This window comes from Hoplias malabaricus, chromosome 4 (genome assembly GCF_029633855.1).
Source record: "Hoplias malabaricus isolate fHopMal1 chromosome 4, fHopMal1.hap1, whole genome shotgun sequence".
In the NCBI taxonomy this organism is placed as follows: Eukaryota; Metazoa; Chordata; class Actinopteri; order Characiformes; family Erythrinidae; genus Hoplias; species Hoplias malabaricus.
In genome coordinates, this window is record NC_089803.1 from 72,731,278 (window position 1) to 72,748,597 (window position 17,320).

At 46.6% G+C, this 17,320-nt stretch overlaps 1 protein-coding gene across 2 annotated transcripts; it reads left to right on the forward strand.

The window, feature by feature from the left end:
- The first annotated feature begins 428 nt into the window (after positions 1-428).
- LOC136695233 (tRNA-dihydrouridine(20a/20b) synthase [NAD(P)+]-like) lies at positions 429-14,224 on the forward strand. 2 transcript variants are annotated; one of them, XM_066669168.1, is made up of 12 exons: positions 441-779; positions 1,537-1,658; positions 1,748-1,865; positions 2,506-2,628; positions 3,161-3,387; positions 9,934-10,045; positions 10,342-10,442; positions 10,581-10,728; positions 10,824-10,959; positions 11,628-11,727; positions 12,418-12,518; positions 12,596-14,224. In XM_066669168.1, the coding sequence occupies exons 1-12, from the start codon at positions 718-720 to the stop codon at positions 12,629-12,631; spliced, it is 1,386 nt and encodes a 461-aa protein (XP_066525265.1). In that variant the 5' UTR covers positions 441-717; the 3' UTR covers positions 12,632-14,224. The 2 variants fall into 2 exon arrangements, with proteins under 2 accessions (XP_066525264.1, XP_066525265.1); XM_066669167.1 differs by lacking the exons at positions 9,934-10,045; positions 10,342-10,442; positions 10,581-10,728; ... (2 more) ...; positions 12,418-12,518; positions 12,596-14,224 and adding an exon at positions 3,846-5,011 and having other exon boundaries at positions 429-779.
- Positions 14,225-17,320: the final 3,096 nt, after the last annotated feature.

The following is a 17,320-nucleotide window of genomic DNA, read 5'->3' on the forward strand; positions in this document are numbered from 1 at the left end:
CGCACAAATAAAAAAATATGCAAATGTATTTGGTTAATTTTATATAATATTTTGTTTAAGTTATAATATATAAATAATACATATTTTAAAATATATACCTCAGTGGCAACTTACTGGAGACCGATATATTACAGTCTCCCGTCTATTTCAAATAAATTATTGTTTTTGAGAATGAAGTCAAAAATACCTCAAATAAGCCGCCGCAGTTGTCCTATGTACTGTATTCAACTTTAAATGTGAATCGACCAAATTGAATCAGTTTATTACAATAACGTTCAAAATGATAAACAGAACGAGAGACTGAAATAAGTGCAGTTTTCTACTAAAGACTACAAAACTCTGTCGCGTGATGACGTAACTTAGCTCATTCCAGAGAGCGCCGCCTGCACTGAATCATGGGAAATGTTGTTCAACTTTGTTACAGCCGTTGCTCAGTTAATCGTTAACGATTATTCAAAAAATATTTGTTTACTGATTTTATTAAGCTATAGGACCTTCACAAAATGTAAACTTTAAGTGTTTTTATTTCTAAAATGAGTGTTTTACGGTCAAACATCAGATAGGTTGGGCTTCCTGACCGGAACCATGTGGAGACCCAGTGGCCAGTGTAAACAGTCCTCGGAGCAGTGTGTAGCAGTGAAAGGAGAAGCTCTGTCTGCCGCGGACAGAAAAGGCTAATAACGCTTTATTTTACTATTAAAACTTTAATTCAGCAACATGGATTTATTTAATAAAGACAGAGTCGTTACAGTTTGTGCTCCAATGGTGCGATACTCAAAGTAAGTTGATCATTGTTTACACATTTACATCTTTGACCTGTTAAACTGCATTTATCTATTTACACACTGACCAAAGAATATAGTCCATCTGTGGCTCTGCATACTTTGCTACTCCTATTTCCCCCTGTTCCTCAGCGCTCAGGACCCCCACAGAGCAGGTGTGATGTGGTGGTGGATCATTCTCAGCGCTGCAGTGACACTGACGTGGTGGTGGTGTGTTAGTGTGTGTTGTGCTGGTGTAGAGTGGATCAGACACAGCAGTGCTGCTGGAGTTTTTAAACCCTGTGTCCACTCTCTGTCCACTCTGTGAGACACTCCTCCCTCGTTGGTCCACCTTGTAGATGTAGAGTCAGAGACAGTAGCTCATCTGTCGCTGCACAGTGTGTGTCGCTCGTCCTCTAGTCCTTCATCAGTGACACAGGACGCTGTCGGCTGGATGTTTTTGGTCGGTGGACTGTTCTCGGTCCAGACACTGAGGGGTTTAAAAACTCCAGCAGCACTGCTGTGTCTGATCCACTCTACACCAGCACAACACACACTAACACACCACCACCACGTCAGTGTCACTGCAGCGCTGAGGATGATCCACCACCACATCACACCTGCTCTGTGGGGGTCCTGAGCGCTGAGGAACAGGGGGAAATAAAGCTGATCAAACAGACACTGGGGGTTGATTGGTGTTCATGTGTTAAATACGGTAGTTAAGTATAATTTGAAGTTATTGACTGCTCCTACAGTTGTATATTTGCTGTTTCAGGCTGTCGTTCAGATCCCTGGTGCGGAGGTACGGCTGTGACATCTGTTTCACTCCGATGATAATTGCAGCTGATTTCATGAGATCGGTCAAAGCCAGAGACAGTGAACTGACCACAAACAGCTGTACGTCCGATTATACACTTACAGCACCGCACACTGTACAAACACACTGTTCAACAATGCTTCATGTCTCTGTTGATCTTCCGAACCAGCTGACCGTCCACTGGTCGTCCAGTTCGCTGCCAAAGACGCTCAGACCCTGGCGGACGCTGCTTGTGTGGTCGCCCCTTTCTCTGATGGTGTGGATCTGAACTGTGGCTGCCCTCAGAGGTAATTCTGGGTGAGGAGGGAACTGTGGCTGATAGAGAGAGAGATGCGGTGTCCCACAGTGCCCTACAAAGAGAGACATCAGCTCACAACTGCGTTAAAGGAGCGATCAGTAAAAATGATGTACAGCGTTTGTGAAAGAGCTGTGGCCTGATGTTTAGAGGAGGACAGTAAAATACCTGCATCCCGGTCCTCTCTGAATGAATGATCTAAACGATTATGGTCCATAGAGAGTAGAGAAGGACTCCACATGGTTTAGTACAGAATCTCTGACCCATCCAGGCCACTAGGTGTCAGTATAACAGCTTGTGTCATAACAGGGGATCATCACTGAAGGAAATGACTCCATTAAGGAGTGAGAACCTAGAGGTAAAGGAAAGAGCATGACACACTTTAAGGAGAACAGCCGCTTTAACAGAAAACAACACGGTACACACTCCTCAGTGTGTTCCTCTCGTCTCTCATTAGTCTGCGCATCTTTAATGGGTTTGATGTCTACTGTGTCGTGTTGATTGATGAGAAAAGAAGGGCTCCTCTTGGAAAGCCTTAGGAAGTGTATTCAGTGTTCAGCTCATAATCAGGTTAATATTATTACTGCTTTACTGCACTGTCCTTTTTGAGTGGGGTCCTGTGCTGCCGGCAGGTGGGCGATGGCGGAGGGCTATGGAGCGTGTCTCACTAATAAACCACAGCTGGTGAAAGACATGGTGAGAGGAGTGAGAAACCAGATCCAGAGTCCTGACTACGCTGTGTCCATTAAGATAAGGTGGGGAACACAGCGCACACACAGACACACACACACACAGCACACGACACTCTTCTGTGGATCTTTGTAAAAAGAACATGAGGTAAATGTCAACATTTATATTCAGAAATACTCTATACTTCAGTCTAATTCAAACGTAGCTCTGAGAAAGAACCTAAGACTGAAGCCGTGTGGAGAGTGAAGAGTTTATTGGGCGCTGCGTTGGTTCTGAGCTCCATCAGGAAAAAGCTGCAGAAGACTGTGATGGGTTTGTTCTGTTCTTGGGGACAATACTGTGTCCAGAAGCCCGTGTGAGTGTGGGTTTAGACCAGTTACAGATGGAGGCAGTGTCAGAGTCGGGGACGGAGCGCAGAGACACTGTGTTTTTAGGTTATTTCTAGTTGATTAAAATGAGAATGTGATTTTAATACGACACACAGTCACTGATCAACGATCAAAGGAGCAGTTTGAATTTTAAATTGCAGTTATACGCTTCACATAAACACTTTAAAACGTATTCGTAAACCTAGTGTTTATTTCTATTTTGGTGCAGAATTCATAAAGACATCCGGAAGACTGTGGACCTCTGTCAGAAGGCGGAGGCCGCGGGGGTGTCGTGGATCACGGTGCACGGGCGGACGGTGGACGAGAGACACCAGCCGGTGCATTACGACGCCATTAAGACCATTAAAGAGAGTCTCTCCATCCCAGTCGTGGCGAACGGTGACATCAAGAGCCCCGGGGATGTGGAGTCTGTGTGTCGGCTCACAGGGGTGGACGGTACCGGATTATTATTAACTCACTCAATATTTCAAACACATACTCAGTCATTAAAGAAAAGATGGCGCTAATTCAGTGTCTTTGTTTCTCAAAATATATCAAATCACATTTCCTCCAGGTGAAAGGTTCACCTCACACTTCATTCCTCCACATAACCTCAGTGTTTTTAAAGTTCTGTTCCTGCTGTTCCTCTCTCTCTCTCTCCTCTCTTTCTCTCTCTCTCTCTCTCCTCTCTCTGTCCCCCTCTCTCTCTCTCTCTCCACTCTCTCTGTCCCCCTCTCTCTCTCTCTCTCCACTCTCTCTCTCTCTGTCCCCCTCTCTCTCTCCTCTCTCTCTCTCCACTCTCTCTCTCTCTGTCCCCCCCTCTCTCTCTCTCTCTCTCTCTCTCTCCTCTCTCTCTCCTTTCTCTCTCCTCTTTCTCTCTCTCTCCTCTCTCTCTTCTCTCTTGGCCGCTGCAGGAGTGATGTCTGCTCGTGGACTCCTCGCCAACCCAGCGCTGTTCGCAGGTTATGAGTTCACGCCGCTGCGGTGTGTGTGGGACTGGGTGGACATCGCCGTGGACCAGGGGACCGCCTTCACATGCTTCCACCAGCATCTGATCTACATGTTAGAACGCATCACTTCGCAGCCGGAGAGGAAGATCTTCAACGGTTTATCGAGTTTATCCGCGGTCACCGAGTACCTTCACGACACCTACGGCCTCCCACAGCCGGAGCCGCCCCTGTTTCAACCTTGTGATTTAATCTAAAATAAAAACGTATATAAACCAAAGGCTCATTGATCTGTGTTGGTTCCTGAGCGTCTGAGGAACTGGGGCCTGTCTCTGAAGACATCTGACGTGATTAAAGCCCTTCTGTGATCCACTCTAACATTTCAACAGCATTCAGTTCTACAGCTGTGTCTTTAAAACCCTTGATTCCAACGAGGATTGTGTCCAGCTTCGAGAGGTGATTAAAGCTGGACCTGACAAATAAAAAGATTAAATGTCACTGTCAGAGCTTTAAAGCATCTATTTTACAACAGAATAAAGGTTAATTACACATTTTGTCATAATTTGTTTGACTTCTTTTAAAAAATATCAGCAAAATCTCTCAGTCCTGTTAAACATGAGCAGAGGGCCCCTTTATCCTTATCCTGTGATGTCTGGATTAACTTCGTCCAAATCTGAACATGTTTTAAAAACTGAAAATCTGAGACGTCATTTCGATCCTTGGTTCGGAGAAAGTGGGAGTAGATTTATCCGGGGAATCTGGACTGGGATTATAGCCTTTAAAGACCAGCCCCTGGAGATCAGTTTGGTGCAGAGACCTGGACCTGTGGGAAACAGGACGTGTCCCGGGGCGGTGTAACGTCTCTAGACTGCGTGCGGATGACAGCGATGAGGCAGTTTCTCTGGAAGTTTGTGGTCTATTAAAGGTGCAGTGTGTAGAAATGAAGCAAACTGAAACACAACTCGTTCACACACTTGTTTAAACACTAACACTATTCCATTTCTGATTCCCCTCGGTCTTACACACTGCACCTTTAATGTCCCACGCTGCCGTCTGACGGGAGAAAAAAGAAAAACGTTACTCATTTTCTTCATCATCTTCTTCTTCGCCGTTTGATCCATGTCAGGGTCGTGGCGTTGTTAATTGTTATAATTATGTTATTGTTGTTCTTAATTATTTGGCTCAAATTGAGACATAAAAGAGAAATTGATGAGGCATTAATTAACTAATGTTTTCTCTAAAACTTGCAAAAGATGTGGATTTCTTTTCCCAAAATGTGTAAATTTAATTATTATCCTTTTTAAATAAATTAACAGTTACAGAATCTGTGTTTGACAATATTTTAACTTTGAAGTTTAAATTCAGGAAAGCACCAGGCCCAGTCTCCCCCGTCTCTACAGTCTCCCCCCGTCTCCCCCGTCTCCCCAGTCTCCCCCGTCTCTCCAGTCTCCCCCCGTCTCCCCAGTCTCCCCCGTCTCTCCAGTCTCCCCCGTCTCTCCAGTCTCCCCCGTCTCCCCCGTCTCTCCAGTCTCCCCCCGTCTCCCCAGTCTCCCCCGTCTCTCCAGTCTCTCCAGTCTCCCCCCGTCTCCCCAGTCTCCCCCGTCTCTCCAGTCTCCCCCGTCTCTCCAGTCTCCCCCCGTCTCCCCAGTCTCCCCCGTCTCTCCAGTCTCCCCCCGTCTCCCCAGTCTCCCCCGTCTCTCCAGTCTCCCCCGTCTCTCCAGTCTCCCGTCTCCCCCGTCTCTCCAGTCTCCCCCGTCTCCCCCATCTCTCCAGTCTCCCCCCGTCTCCCCAGTCTCCCCCGTCTCTCCAGTCTCCCCCATCTCTCCAGTCTCCCCCCATCTCCCCAGTCTCCCCCGTCTCTCCAGTCTTCCCCCATCTCTCCAGTCTCCCCCCGTCTCCCCAGGCTCCCCCGTCTCTCCAGTCTCCCCCATCTCTCCAGTCTCCCCCCGTCTTCCCAGTCTCCCCCGTCTCCCCCATCTCTCCAGTTTCCCCCCATCTCCCCCGTCTCTCCAGTCTCCCCCCGTCTCCCCAGTCTCCCCTGTCTCCCCAGTCACCCCCGTCTCCCCGGTCCCCCCTGTCTCCCCAGTCACCCCAGTCTCCCCTGTCTCCCCTGTCTCTGGTCTTTACACAGATCTTCAACAAATCCCTAGAACCGTGTGAAGTCCCCTCCTGCTTCAAGCAAACCACCATCACTCCAGTCCCCACCAACATCTATAATGACTACAGGCCTGTTACACTGACGTCTGCAGTAATGAAGTCCTGAAGAATGTCACAGGACACCTGCCGGACCCCCTGCAGTGTGTGTACCGAGCAAACGGGTCGGTGGTTGGTGCCGTCAACATGGGAGTGCACTGCATCCTACAGCACCTTCACTGCCCAGGGACCTGCGCTAGTGTCAGTCGCAGAATGTTGTTGTTGCACTGCACCACTTCTTTTAGTTCTTTTTATATATTGTAGTTTCTAACTGTATGTAACTGCACTGTATCTGTGCCACAGAGACACCATCAACCGGAACCAAATTCCTTGTGTGTGACAAACCTAGCCAAATAAAGCTGATTCAGCAAAACATTTTTATAAATTTAATAAAAGTTGTGCGCTTTAAAGAAGCAGTCTGTCATTTTCCCTTTGATTCACCTTTATTTTATGAAACGGCTATTAATCTGACCCCTAGTGGCCTGAATGTGTCATGGGTTCCTCGGGTGTCCTCAAATGCAGATATAATCTTTTATTTCAATGTTTTTATTAAACTTCTGAGAAAAATAAACTCATCTGAAAACCTTTAAACCTCACACAGCCCCTTATTTATTCCTTTTACCAGGGGCTTACTTTCTGTAAAGAATTATCATTCACCAAGAACTCCACCCAGAAATGTGTCTGATTCCACGACACAGTGCTCAGGACTAAAGCTGATGACGGAATAATGTCCACAGGTCACCGGAGTTTTATCAGTGGGTGAATAATGAAAATATAAAAATCAGAACTCCTCCAGCAGCAGGTTATTGTGTGCTTTAGTTATGTTCTGATCATCATTTGAGGTGTTTAGTAGAAACAACACCATTGGTCCTGAAGGAAATATTCAATGTTCTTCTTTATAGAATATTCTTAAGTATTTTTTGAAGTGTTGTTTACAATGAGTTCAGCAAAAGACCTTTTGAAGAATTTTTTAAGTATTACTGCATTAATTTACAGTATTTCAGTATCTGGCACCAGTCATTTTCTTACAATAATGAACTATTTTAGCAACAAGCCCCTCAGGAAAATGTTGGTTTAGCTGCCCTTCTGAGGACTACCCTAGTGCCACGGCTCCATCTCTTTTAACGATGGCAGCCTACATTTTGTGGACCCACTCTGTGGGACATAAGGTGGTTAATTTTAGACTACAGGGCGATTTGAGTTTTTGATCTCATATTAGTTGGGATTGATGAATAAAATATTGTAGGAGGGTTGTTAGTAAAATGACCGATTTCATCTTTAATGTTGTGATAAACCCTCACTGGCTAAATGCTGCTGTGTTTGGACTCTCTGGGCCGCCGTACCAATAGCTCTTACCTAAGTTGAGATATAAAATAAAATAAAATAGCTATATTATAGTTATAATAGTTATATTATAGTTATATAGTTATATAATATAATAGTTATATTTTTATATTAAAAACAACTTACTGCATTTAGATTTAAATATAGAGATCTATATTTTGAGGCGGAGGCAGAGACTGTTGTGTACAGCGCGTCCCTGTGACGTCACGAGTATGAGACGGTAGCAGGAGTGTGGGGTGTGTTAGTTGTGTGTGTGTGTTAGTGTGTGTGTATTTATAACTTCCCCAGAACTTTCGTTTCCAGTCGTAATTTCCGTTGAGCCGCTGAGTCCCGCAGAGGTGAGTATTACAGCTTGTTTCTGCTTTATATTTGTTAAGTTTAATGTACAATGTGTGGACTACTGTGAGACATTAGCAACTAACACTCCGGAGTTTGGACTTTATAGCTTTGTTTCTTTTTGTTTACCCCTCAAACTAAACCGTGCTGGTGAGTTATCTGTGTCAGGGCAGTGTCCATATAGTGACAACGCAGAAACACATCGGCTTTTATTTAACAATTATACTTCAAAACTAGTGAGTGGAAAAGTTTAAACTACGGAGAATGACCAAGACATAAACCTCCCCCAGAACTACAGGAAGAACCACTGAGGGGAACCAAGACCCAGAAACCTCCCCCAGAACTACAGGAAGAACCACTGAGGGGAACCAAGACCCAGAAACCTCCCCCAGAACTACAGGAAGAACCACTGAGGGGAACCAAGACCCAGAAACCTCCCCCAGAACTACAGGAAGAACCACTGAGGGGAACCAAGACCCAGAAACCTCCCCCAGAACTACAGGAAGAACCACTGAGGGGAACCAAGACCCAGAAACCTCCCTTAGAACTACAAGAAGAACCACTGAGGGGAACCAAGACCCAGAAACCTCCCCCAGAACTACAGGAAGAACCACTGAGGGGAACCAAGACCCAGAAACCTCCCTTAGAACTACAAGAAGAACCACTGAGGGGAACCAAGACCCAGAAACCTCCCCCAGAACTACAGGAAGAATCACTGAGGGGAACCAAGACCCAGAAACCTCCCCCAGAACTACAGGAAGAACCACTGAGGGGAACCAAGACCCAGAAACCTCCCTTAGAACTACAAGAAGAACCACTGAGGGGAACCAAGACCCGGAAACCTCCCCCAGAACTACAGGAAGAACCACTGAGGGGAACCAAGACCCAGAAACCTCCCCCAGAACTACAGGAAGAACCACTGAGGGGAACCAAGACCCAGAAACCTCCCCCAGAACTACAGGAAGAACCACTGAGGGGAACCAAGACCCAGAAACCTCCCTTAGAACTACAAGAAGAACCACTGAGGGGAACCAAGACCCAGAAACCTCCCCCAGAACTACAGGAAGAATCACTGAGGGGAACCAAGACCCAGAAACCTCCCCCAGAACTACAGGAAGAACCACTGAGGGGAACCAAGACCCAGAAACCTCCCTTAGAACTACAGGAAGAATCACTGAGGGGAACCAAGACCCAGAAACCTCCCCCAGAACTACAGGAAGAACCACTGAGGGGAACCAAGACCCAGAAACCTCCCTTAGAACTACAGGAAGAATCACTGAGGGGAACCAAGACCCAGAAACCTCCCCCAGAACTACAGGAAGAACCACTGAGGGGAACCAAGACCCAGAAACCTCCCTTAGAACTACAAGAAGAACCACTGAGGGGAACCAAGACCCGGAAACCTCCCCCAGAACTACAAGAAGAACCACTGAGGGGAACCAAGACCCAGAAACCTCCCCCAGAACTACAGAAAGAACCACTGAGGGGAACCAAGACCCAGAAACCTCCCCCAGAACTACAGAAAGAACCACTGAGGGGAACCAAGACCCAGAAACCTCCCCCAGAACCTGATGAAGAACCACAGAGAGGAGCCGAGACTCAAACACCGATTTTAACATAAAGTGGTCGCTGACCCGTTTCTTCGTCTGTTGGTTCTAACAGCTGTGCAGGTCCGGTGTTTTTCGGATCCTGGGGCACAGTGTGTCCAACTGATATCACATTTATAAAATTCCCTTATAACATCCATACAAGTGAAATATTATGAATAATAACTCCCTTGTTCTGTTCATGTTCACACTGACATGTGAATCTGGAGCCCACCAACCCACAAACTGTGAAACAAGATCGCTGGCAGTTTTCTGTGCACTTTAGAATGGCTCCGCCCCCTCGTCCGAGTCTGTCCAATCACAGCGCTGGACCCGTGTTTATGTGAGAGCACAAAGACGAGGTTAAATACATTTTAGTAACGTTGCTCCCTGTTTCCTGTTTAGTTTCAGCCCTGTTTTACCAGTCACATGTTCAACATGAATTTGCATTATTTAAATGTCCTGAAGATTACAGAAAGGAGACGAGACTGTGACTGAAACTGTTAAAATAAATCAAACAAACAAAGCCAAACACCAGTCAATAAAACTGTCAATAAAAAATTAATATCAGAAATGTTATTCTTTGTATTTTCCAGGAGCCTTGAGGCCTACAGAGATGACTCTGCAGTGGACGGCAGTTGCTTCGTTCCTTTACGTTGAAATCGGAATCCTTGTCATCCTCTGTCTTCCTTTCGTCTCCCCTCAGAGGTAAAAGGAACCTGAACTCATCCTTATTCCTAAAACCTCAGATTCTCTGTGCAGCCAGTTCAGGCTCTCGCGTGACGGCATGTTCAGGCTCTCGCGTGACGGCGTGTTCAGGCTCTCGTGTGACATGTTAAGACTCAGACGTGTTCAGACTCTGATATAATTTTGCCTCCCACTGTATAAAAGTACTAAATGTCACCCATGGCCAGTGTGTGATGTCATTGTGACGGACTCTGTGTGATGTCATTGTCTGCGGCGGTCTGTTTGTCAGTCTCAGTAATGTCCTGCTCTTCCTGCAGGTGGCAGTCTGTGTTTAACCTGAGAATATGGAGCAGCATCGGTCGCTACTGGAACAAGGGATTCCTGGCAATGATTATCATCCTCATTGTTCTGTTTCTGGGTACGCGCACTCGTTCTCTTTGGTGGTGGTTTGCAGGGACACAGCTGTCCTCATCCTAACAGTGATTCAGAGACGTGTAAGTATTTGATCATCGCAGTTTTACCAATTGGTAACTCATTGTGCTGTTTTCCGTGGCAGACGCTGTGAGGGAGGTCAGAAAATACTCGGGAACTGAGATCAGTAAAGAAGCCAAGATGACTCCTAACATGTTTGACCACATGCACATGAAGCTTTTCAGAGCTCAGAGGAACCTGTACATCTCAGGCTTCTCCCTGTTCCTGTGGCTGTGAGTAACTCATCAACGTTAGACCAGTGTGTGGTTTCTAGAAGTAAACCCCTTCTGCGTGAGACGATTGCTTATGGAGCCTCTGTGTCCGGCAGGGTCATGCGACGGGTGATCATTCTGATCAATCAGCTGGCCGTGGCCCACAGCACCGGCAGGGCCCTTCATGCCCAGACAGAGGCTGCTAACCAGGCTGCCCGGAAGTACATGGAGGACATCGAGCTGCTGAAACAGGTCTCTCTCTGAACAATGTGTTGTAAATCATGTGAAATACTCTCCAGACACAAGCTAAACTTTGACATTGCCTTGGTTTGTGGAGGCAGCAGATACTGTGTTCAGTGAATGTTGTGTTTTTACTGTTAATTACAAACAGGGGATTAGCCTCAGGTCTCTCTCTGTGTGGGAAATCTGTCCTTTAACGTTTATATATTGTTTATTGGGACATATTTAGTGTTGTCATCTTTAACATGTTTTTATTTTAAACACATTCATATTTTACCACACTTCCTCCCATAATTCCCTGGTTTTACAGCGTAGTGACGTAGAGTTTTATTTAACGACGTAAACACAGCGTCGCTCCGACTGACTTTAGAAAGTAGATTACATTATTTTTATGCAGAAATATGGATTAAATCTCATTACTAAGTCTTACAGTTACAGTCACTTTCTCAAACACACACACACACACACAGCTGTTGTGAGAAGTTTGGCATGCTTTATTCCTGTGCCTGTCTTGATCCCCACATTTTTATACACACACCAAAACATGTCCGAATAAACCACTCCAAAAACATTAAAAACTTCACCTGCACCCGGGGGTCTTTAGGACGCAGGGGAAATGTGGGTTGGCTCTGAGGTCACTGGGTCTTGTTTGAGGTTCTGAGCTTGTGTCCTTGTTTTAGACTTTGGCGGACAACACAGAGGGAGGGAAGGGCGTGCAGAACGTGGAGCTGAAGAGAAAGGTGGAGAAGCTCACCGAGGAGCTGAGGACGTCTGCTGAAGGTGGGTAGAAACGACCCGTGGCTTGTGGTTGAGTGAGAGGACGAAGAGAACGGTTCTACTGAGGAAACTATGCTCAGATCCAGGGTTTTAGAAAGTGACACGGGTCATGACTAGAGATAGGATCCAAATACAATCTTAACTTATTTTGAGAACATAGGACAAACACTTCATGGTCAAAGTGAATGTGTGCCCACCAACCCTCACACTGTGATACAAGATCCCTCCATCAGTTTTCAGAAAACACAGGATTAAACGAGCCGTTCTGATTCTGATCCGCTTCTGACGTCAAGTGGCGAGACTGTAGAATGGCCCCGCCCCCTCGTCTGAGTCTGTCCAATCACAGCGCTGGACCCGTGTTTATGTGAGAGCGCAAAGACGAGGTTAAACTCAGCAAAACAGACACAACGAGCGCGGAGAAATAAGAGCACTGAGCAAAAACGGAGAAGAAAGAGAACTGAGTGAAAACGGCTAAAAACCAGAGCTTCTGCTCCTCGCTCCTCACTGCTGTGCGCTCGGGGTCGGGGTGAACAGCGAGCGGCTCATTATCATTTAAAGGAACAGGTGCTGAAAGCGGGCGTTCTGAACAGGGGCTGTTTACACAGGGGGAGAAGCAGAGAGAGATGGTGAGAGTCGTAGTCCTTGTAGTCTTGATGTCCACTGCTGTGTTCTCACTGGTTTCACTCTGTGTAGCTCTGGAGGCGTCCAAGTCCGAGGTCCAGATGATGAAGAAGCAAACAGAGGGTCTGTCCAAAGAGTACGACCGCCTGCTCCAGGAGCACCAGAAGTTACAGGTAGCGCAGTCTGACCACACGTAGACGTAAACGCACCGAGACGTGTCCCTCACGTTCCCTCTCTCTCTCCCTCCTAGAATCAGATGGAGAGCGGCAGTAAGAAAGACATGTGAGCTGATCCCCCACCGCCTTCCTCCAGGACACTGGGAATGTACACAGCCGTACGCTGAGCGGCCAAAAGTTTGTAGACACGTCATCGTTCCTCGTTTCTAGTGCACATTAGTTTTATTAAAGCTTAGTTTATCTCCTTTATAGTTTAGACTAAATGCTGGAACATTGTGTGAGGATTTGATGGCCTTCAGGCCCAAGAACATTAATGAGCTGGTCAGGCGTTGAGGTGAAGATTCTGGGTCCACAGCGGGTGCACATTAACACGGCTGTGTTACTCATCCCGAGGGGTGTCTACAAACTTTTGGACACAATGCGTATGGTAAATCAAGCAAAGGAAATGTAAAGGTTTTAATGTTCTGTTTCACAAGGTACCTGTTCCTTTAAGGAAGAGAATAACATGCTGTTTTTGAATATTTTTAAAATATCGTTTGGTTTCTTTGTGTTTTATTTGAGTAAATTGAAGGTTTGAAGTTGTTTCATTCTTTGTGTTCACTCTGTGTAGCTCCTGGTAATAAACACTGTGATGAGTGAGTGCACTTATGCCAAAGAAAAAATAAATCAAATAAACATTGTTTACTCTCTCTCTCTCTCTCTCACACACACGGGGGACCACTGCTCACTGCCACAAATCCACCCCCCAGACTCGCACCCTGCAGAACCCGAACACTCGATCCCAAGAAACCACCCTGAACCCTCCAGAGTTAGTAAACCATCGGCCCACAATCAGACCTTGTCTATTATCAGCTCTGTTGCGTTGATGGTGGTCTCTGAGGATTGTGTGTTCGCGTTCTGCTGGTTGTGAGGTTTCCCCTTTGTTTAAAGTGGACGTAGCTCCTCCCTCGTCTCCACAGTGGAACACAGTTCTGTTTCTTAATGAAACGTCTGTGACCCGCTTTGGTCCAAACCCCACGAGCCCCACAGCAGTGTTCTCCCCCTGTGTAAACAGCCCTGTTCAGAACGCCCGCTTTCAGCACCTGTTCCTTTAAATGATAATGAGCCGCTCGCTGTTCACCCCGACCCCGAGCACACAGCAGTGAGGAGCGAGGAGCAGAAGCTCTGGTTTTTAGCCGTTTTCACTCTGTTCTCTTTCTTTCTCTTTTCTAGTTTGTGGGGCTGGGGCTGTGTGAGCAGTGGTCTCCCTGTGAGAGACGTCTTCTGTTTAGTTTATATTTGTTTACACAGTATTTTAATGATTTGTAAAACAAAGCTGCATTTGCTGAAATCAGAGCTGTTTAACTTTAGTTAATGAAACTGTAAAGAACAGGTGAACAACAGATATGTCACAGTGAAAACAGTGGCAGAGTTTTGATCCATTAAAGTGTGTGTGTGAGAAAGAAGGGTTGTGTGTGTGTGAGAGAGAGGGTTGTGTGTGTGTGAGAAAGAAGGGTTGTGTGTGTGTGTGTGAGAGGGTTGTGTGTGTGTGTGTGTGTGTGTGTGTGTGTACTGGTGTGAATTAGACCTGGTCGTGCTCCATAAATCAGGATTTGACTTTGGGCTGAAGTTCACTGAATAAACAGAGTCTCCTGTGGGCCCCGTAGCTTCAGCCCGAAGTGTGAAGCATACAGAGGAAAGAATAATGTGTAAAATATAAATAAATATGTAATAAAAAGTGTTTTAATTGATAAATAAATAAACAAATACATGATTGTATAAATAAACATTAATAAATAGATGTTTGTCATGAAAACCATTAATAAATCTCAGATCTATTGGTATTTGTTCATACAGCAGCTTTAATTGAGGCTGTTTATTTATAAATATTTATTTACTGGTGTCCTCCTGGAGGAAGCTCTTTGTGGAATAAACTTGACTTTGGGCTGAAGTTATTTGGCTTAGAAAAGAACAGTCTGCAAACACACCACTAGGTGTCACTAAATCTAAACATTGCACCTTTAAGGCAGAGGCCGCTCGTGGAACACCCCCCACTCATTAATGTTTAGACTCACATTCAGATTCACTACATTTTACATTTTAGTGAATTTACAATTTAATAAAAGTCTGACATTTCATTTACACAGAGACTCAACGCATTAGGAGTTCAATCTTTAAATTAAAATATGTTTCTAAATATGAATTAACATTGAGTGTGTGAGTGACTGGGTGATTGTGTGAGTGACTGGGTGATTGTGTGAGTGACTGGGTGAGTGTGTGAGTGACTGGGTGATTGTGTGAGTGACTGGGTGAGTGTGTGAGTGACTGAGTGAGTGTGAGTGACTGGGTGATTGTGTGAGTGACTGGGTGAGTGTGTGAGTGACTGGGTGAGTGTGTGTGTGACTGGGTGATTGTGTGAGTGACTGTATGAGTGTGTGAGTGACTGGGTGATTGTGTGAGTGACTGGGTGATTGTGTGAGTGACTGGGTGATTGTGTGAGTGACTGGGTGAGTGTGTGAGTGACTGAGTGAGTGTGAGTGACTGGGTGATTGTGTGAGTGACTGGGTGAGTGTGTGAGTGACTGGGTGAGTGTGTGTGTGACTGGGTGATTGTGTGAGTGACTGTATGAGTGTGTGAGTGACTGGGTGAGTGTGTGAGTGACTGGGTGAGTGTGTGTGTGACTGGGTGATTGTGTGACTGTATGAGTGTGTGAGTGACTGGGTGAGTGTGTGTGTGACTGGGTGATTGTGTGAGTGACTGTATGAATGGGTGAGTGTGTGTGTGACTGGGTGAGTGTGTGAGTGACTGAGTGAGTGTGAGTGACTGGGTGATTGTGTGAGTGACTGGGTGAGTGTGTGAGTGACTGAGTGTGTGTGTGAGTGACTGGGTGAGTGTGTGTGTGACTGGGTGAGTGTGTGTGTGACTGGGTGATTGTGTGAGTGACTGTATGAGTGTGTGAGTGACTGGGTGAGTGTGTGAGTGTGTGAGTGACTGGGTGAGTGTGTGTGTAACTGGGTGATTGTGTGAGTGACTGTATGAATGGGTGAGTTTGTGTGTCTGGGTGAGTGTGTGAATGACTGGGTGAGTGTGTGTGTGACTGGGTGATTGTGTGAGTGACTGTATGAGTGTGTGAGTGACTGGGTGAGTGTGTGAGTGACTGGATGAGTGTGAGTGTGTGAGTGACTGGGTGAGTATGTGAGTGACTGGGTGAATGGGTGAGTGTGTGAGTGACTGGATGAGTGTGAGTGACTGGGTGAGTGTGTGAGTGACTGCGAGTGTGTCAGTGACAGGGTGAGTGGGTGAGTGTGTGAGTGACTGGGTGAGTGTGTGAGTGACTGGGTGAGTGTGTGAATGACTGGGTGAGTGTGTGAGTGCCTGGGTGAATGACTGAGTGAGTGTGAGTGACTGGGTGATCGTGTGAGTGACTGGGTGAGTGTGTGAGTGACTGAGTGAGTGTGAGTGACTGGGTGATCGTGTGAGTGACTGTATGAGTGTGTGAGTGACTGGGTGTGTGTGTGTGAGAGACTGGGTGAGTGTGTGAGTGACTGGGTGAGTGTGTGTGTGACTGGGTGATTGTGTGAGTGATTGTGTGAGTGACTGGGTGAGTGTGTGTGACTGGGTGAGTGTGTGAGTGACTGTATGAGTGTGTGAGTGACTGGGTGAGTGTGTGAGTGACTGAGTGAGTGAGTGACTGGGTGATCATGTGAGTGACTGTATGAGTGTGTGAGTGACTGGGTGAGTGTGTGAGTGACTGGGTGATTGTGTGAGTGACTGTATGAGTGTGTGAGTGAATGGGTGAGTGTGTGAGTGACTGGGTGAGTGTGTGTGTGAGTGACTGTATGAGTGTGTGAGTGACTGGGTGAGTGTGTGAAAGACTGGGTGAGTGTGTGAGTGACTGGGTGAGTGTGTGTGTGACTGGGTGATTGTGTGAGTGACTGTATGAGTGTGTGAGTGACTGGGTGAGTGTGTGAATGACTGGGTGAGTGTGTGAATGACTGGGTGAGTGTGTGACTGGGTGAGTGTGTGTGTGAGTGACTGTATGAGTGTGTGAGTGACTGGGTGAGTGTGTGAGTGACTGGGTGAGTGTGTGTGTGACTGGGTGATTGTGTGAGTGACTGTATGAGTGTGTGAGTGACTGGGTGAGTGTGTGAATGACTGGGTGAGTGTGTGGATGACTGGGTGAGTGTGTGACTGGGTGATTGTGTGAGTGACTGGGTGAGTGTGTGAGTGAGTGTGTGAGTGACTGGGTGAGTGTGTGAGTGACTGGGTGAGTGTGTGACTGGTAACTGTGTGAGTGACTGTATGAATGGGTGAGTGTGTGAGTGACTGGGTGAGTGTGTGAGTGACTGAGTGAGTGTGAGTGACTGGGTGATCGTGTGAGTGAGTGTGTGAGTGACTGGGTGTGTGAGTGACTGTATGAGTGTGAGTGACTGGGTGAGTGTGTGAGTGACTGAGTGAGTGACTGGGTGATCGTGTGAGTGACTGTATGAGTGTGTGAGTGACTGGGTGTGTGTGTGAGTGACTGGGTGAGTGACTGGGTGATTGTGTGAGTGATTGTGTGAGTGACTGGGTGAGTGTGTGTGTGACTGGGTGATTGTGTGAGTGATTGTGTGAGTGACTGGGTGAGTGTGTGTGTGACTGGGTGATTGTGTGTGTGACTGGGTGATTGTGTGAGTGACTGTATGAGTGTGTGAGTGACTGGGTGAGTGTGTGTGTGACTGGGTGATTGTGTGTGTGACTGGGTGATTGTGGGATTGACTGGGTGATTGCGTGTGTGACTGGGTGATTGTGTGAGTGACTGTATGAGCGTGTGAGTGACT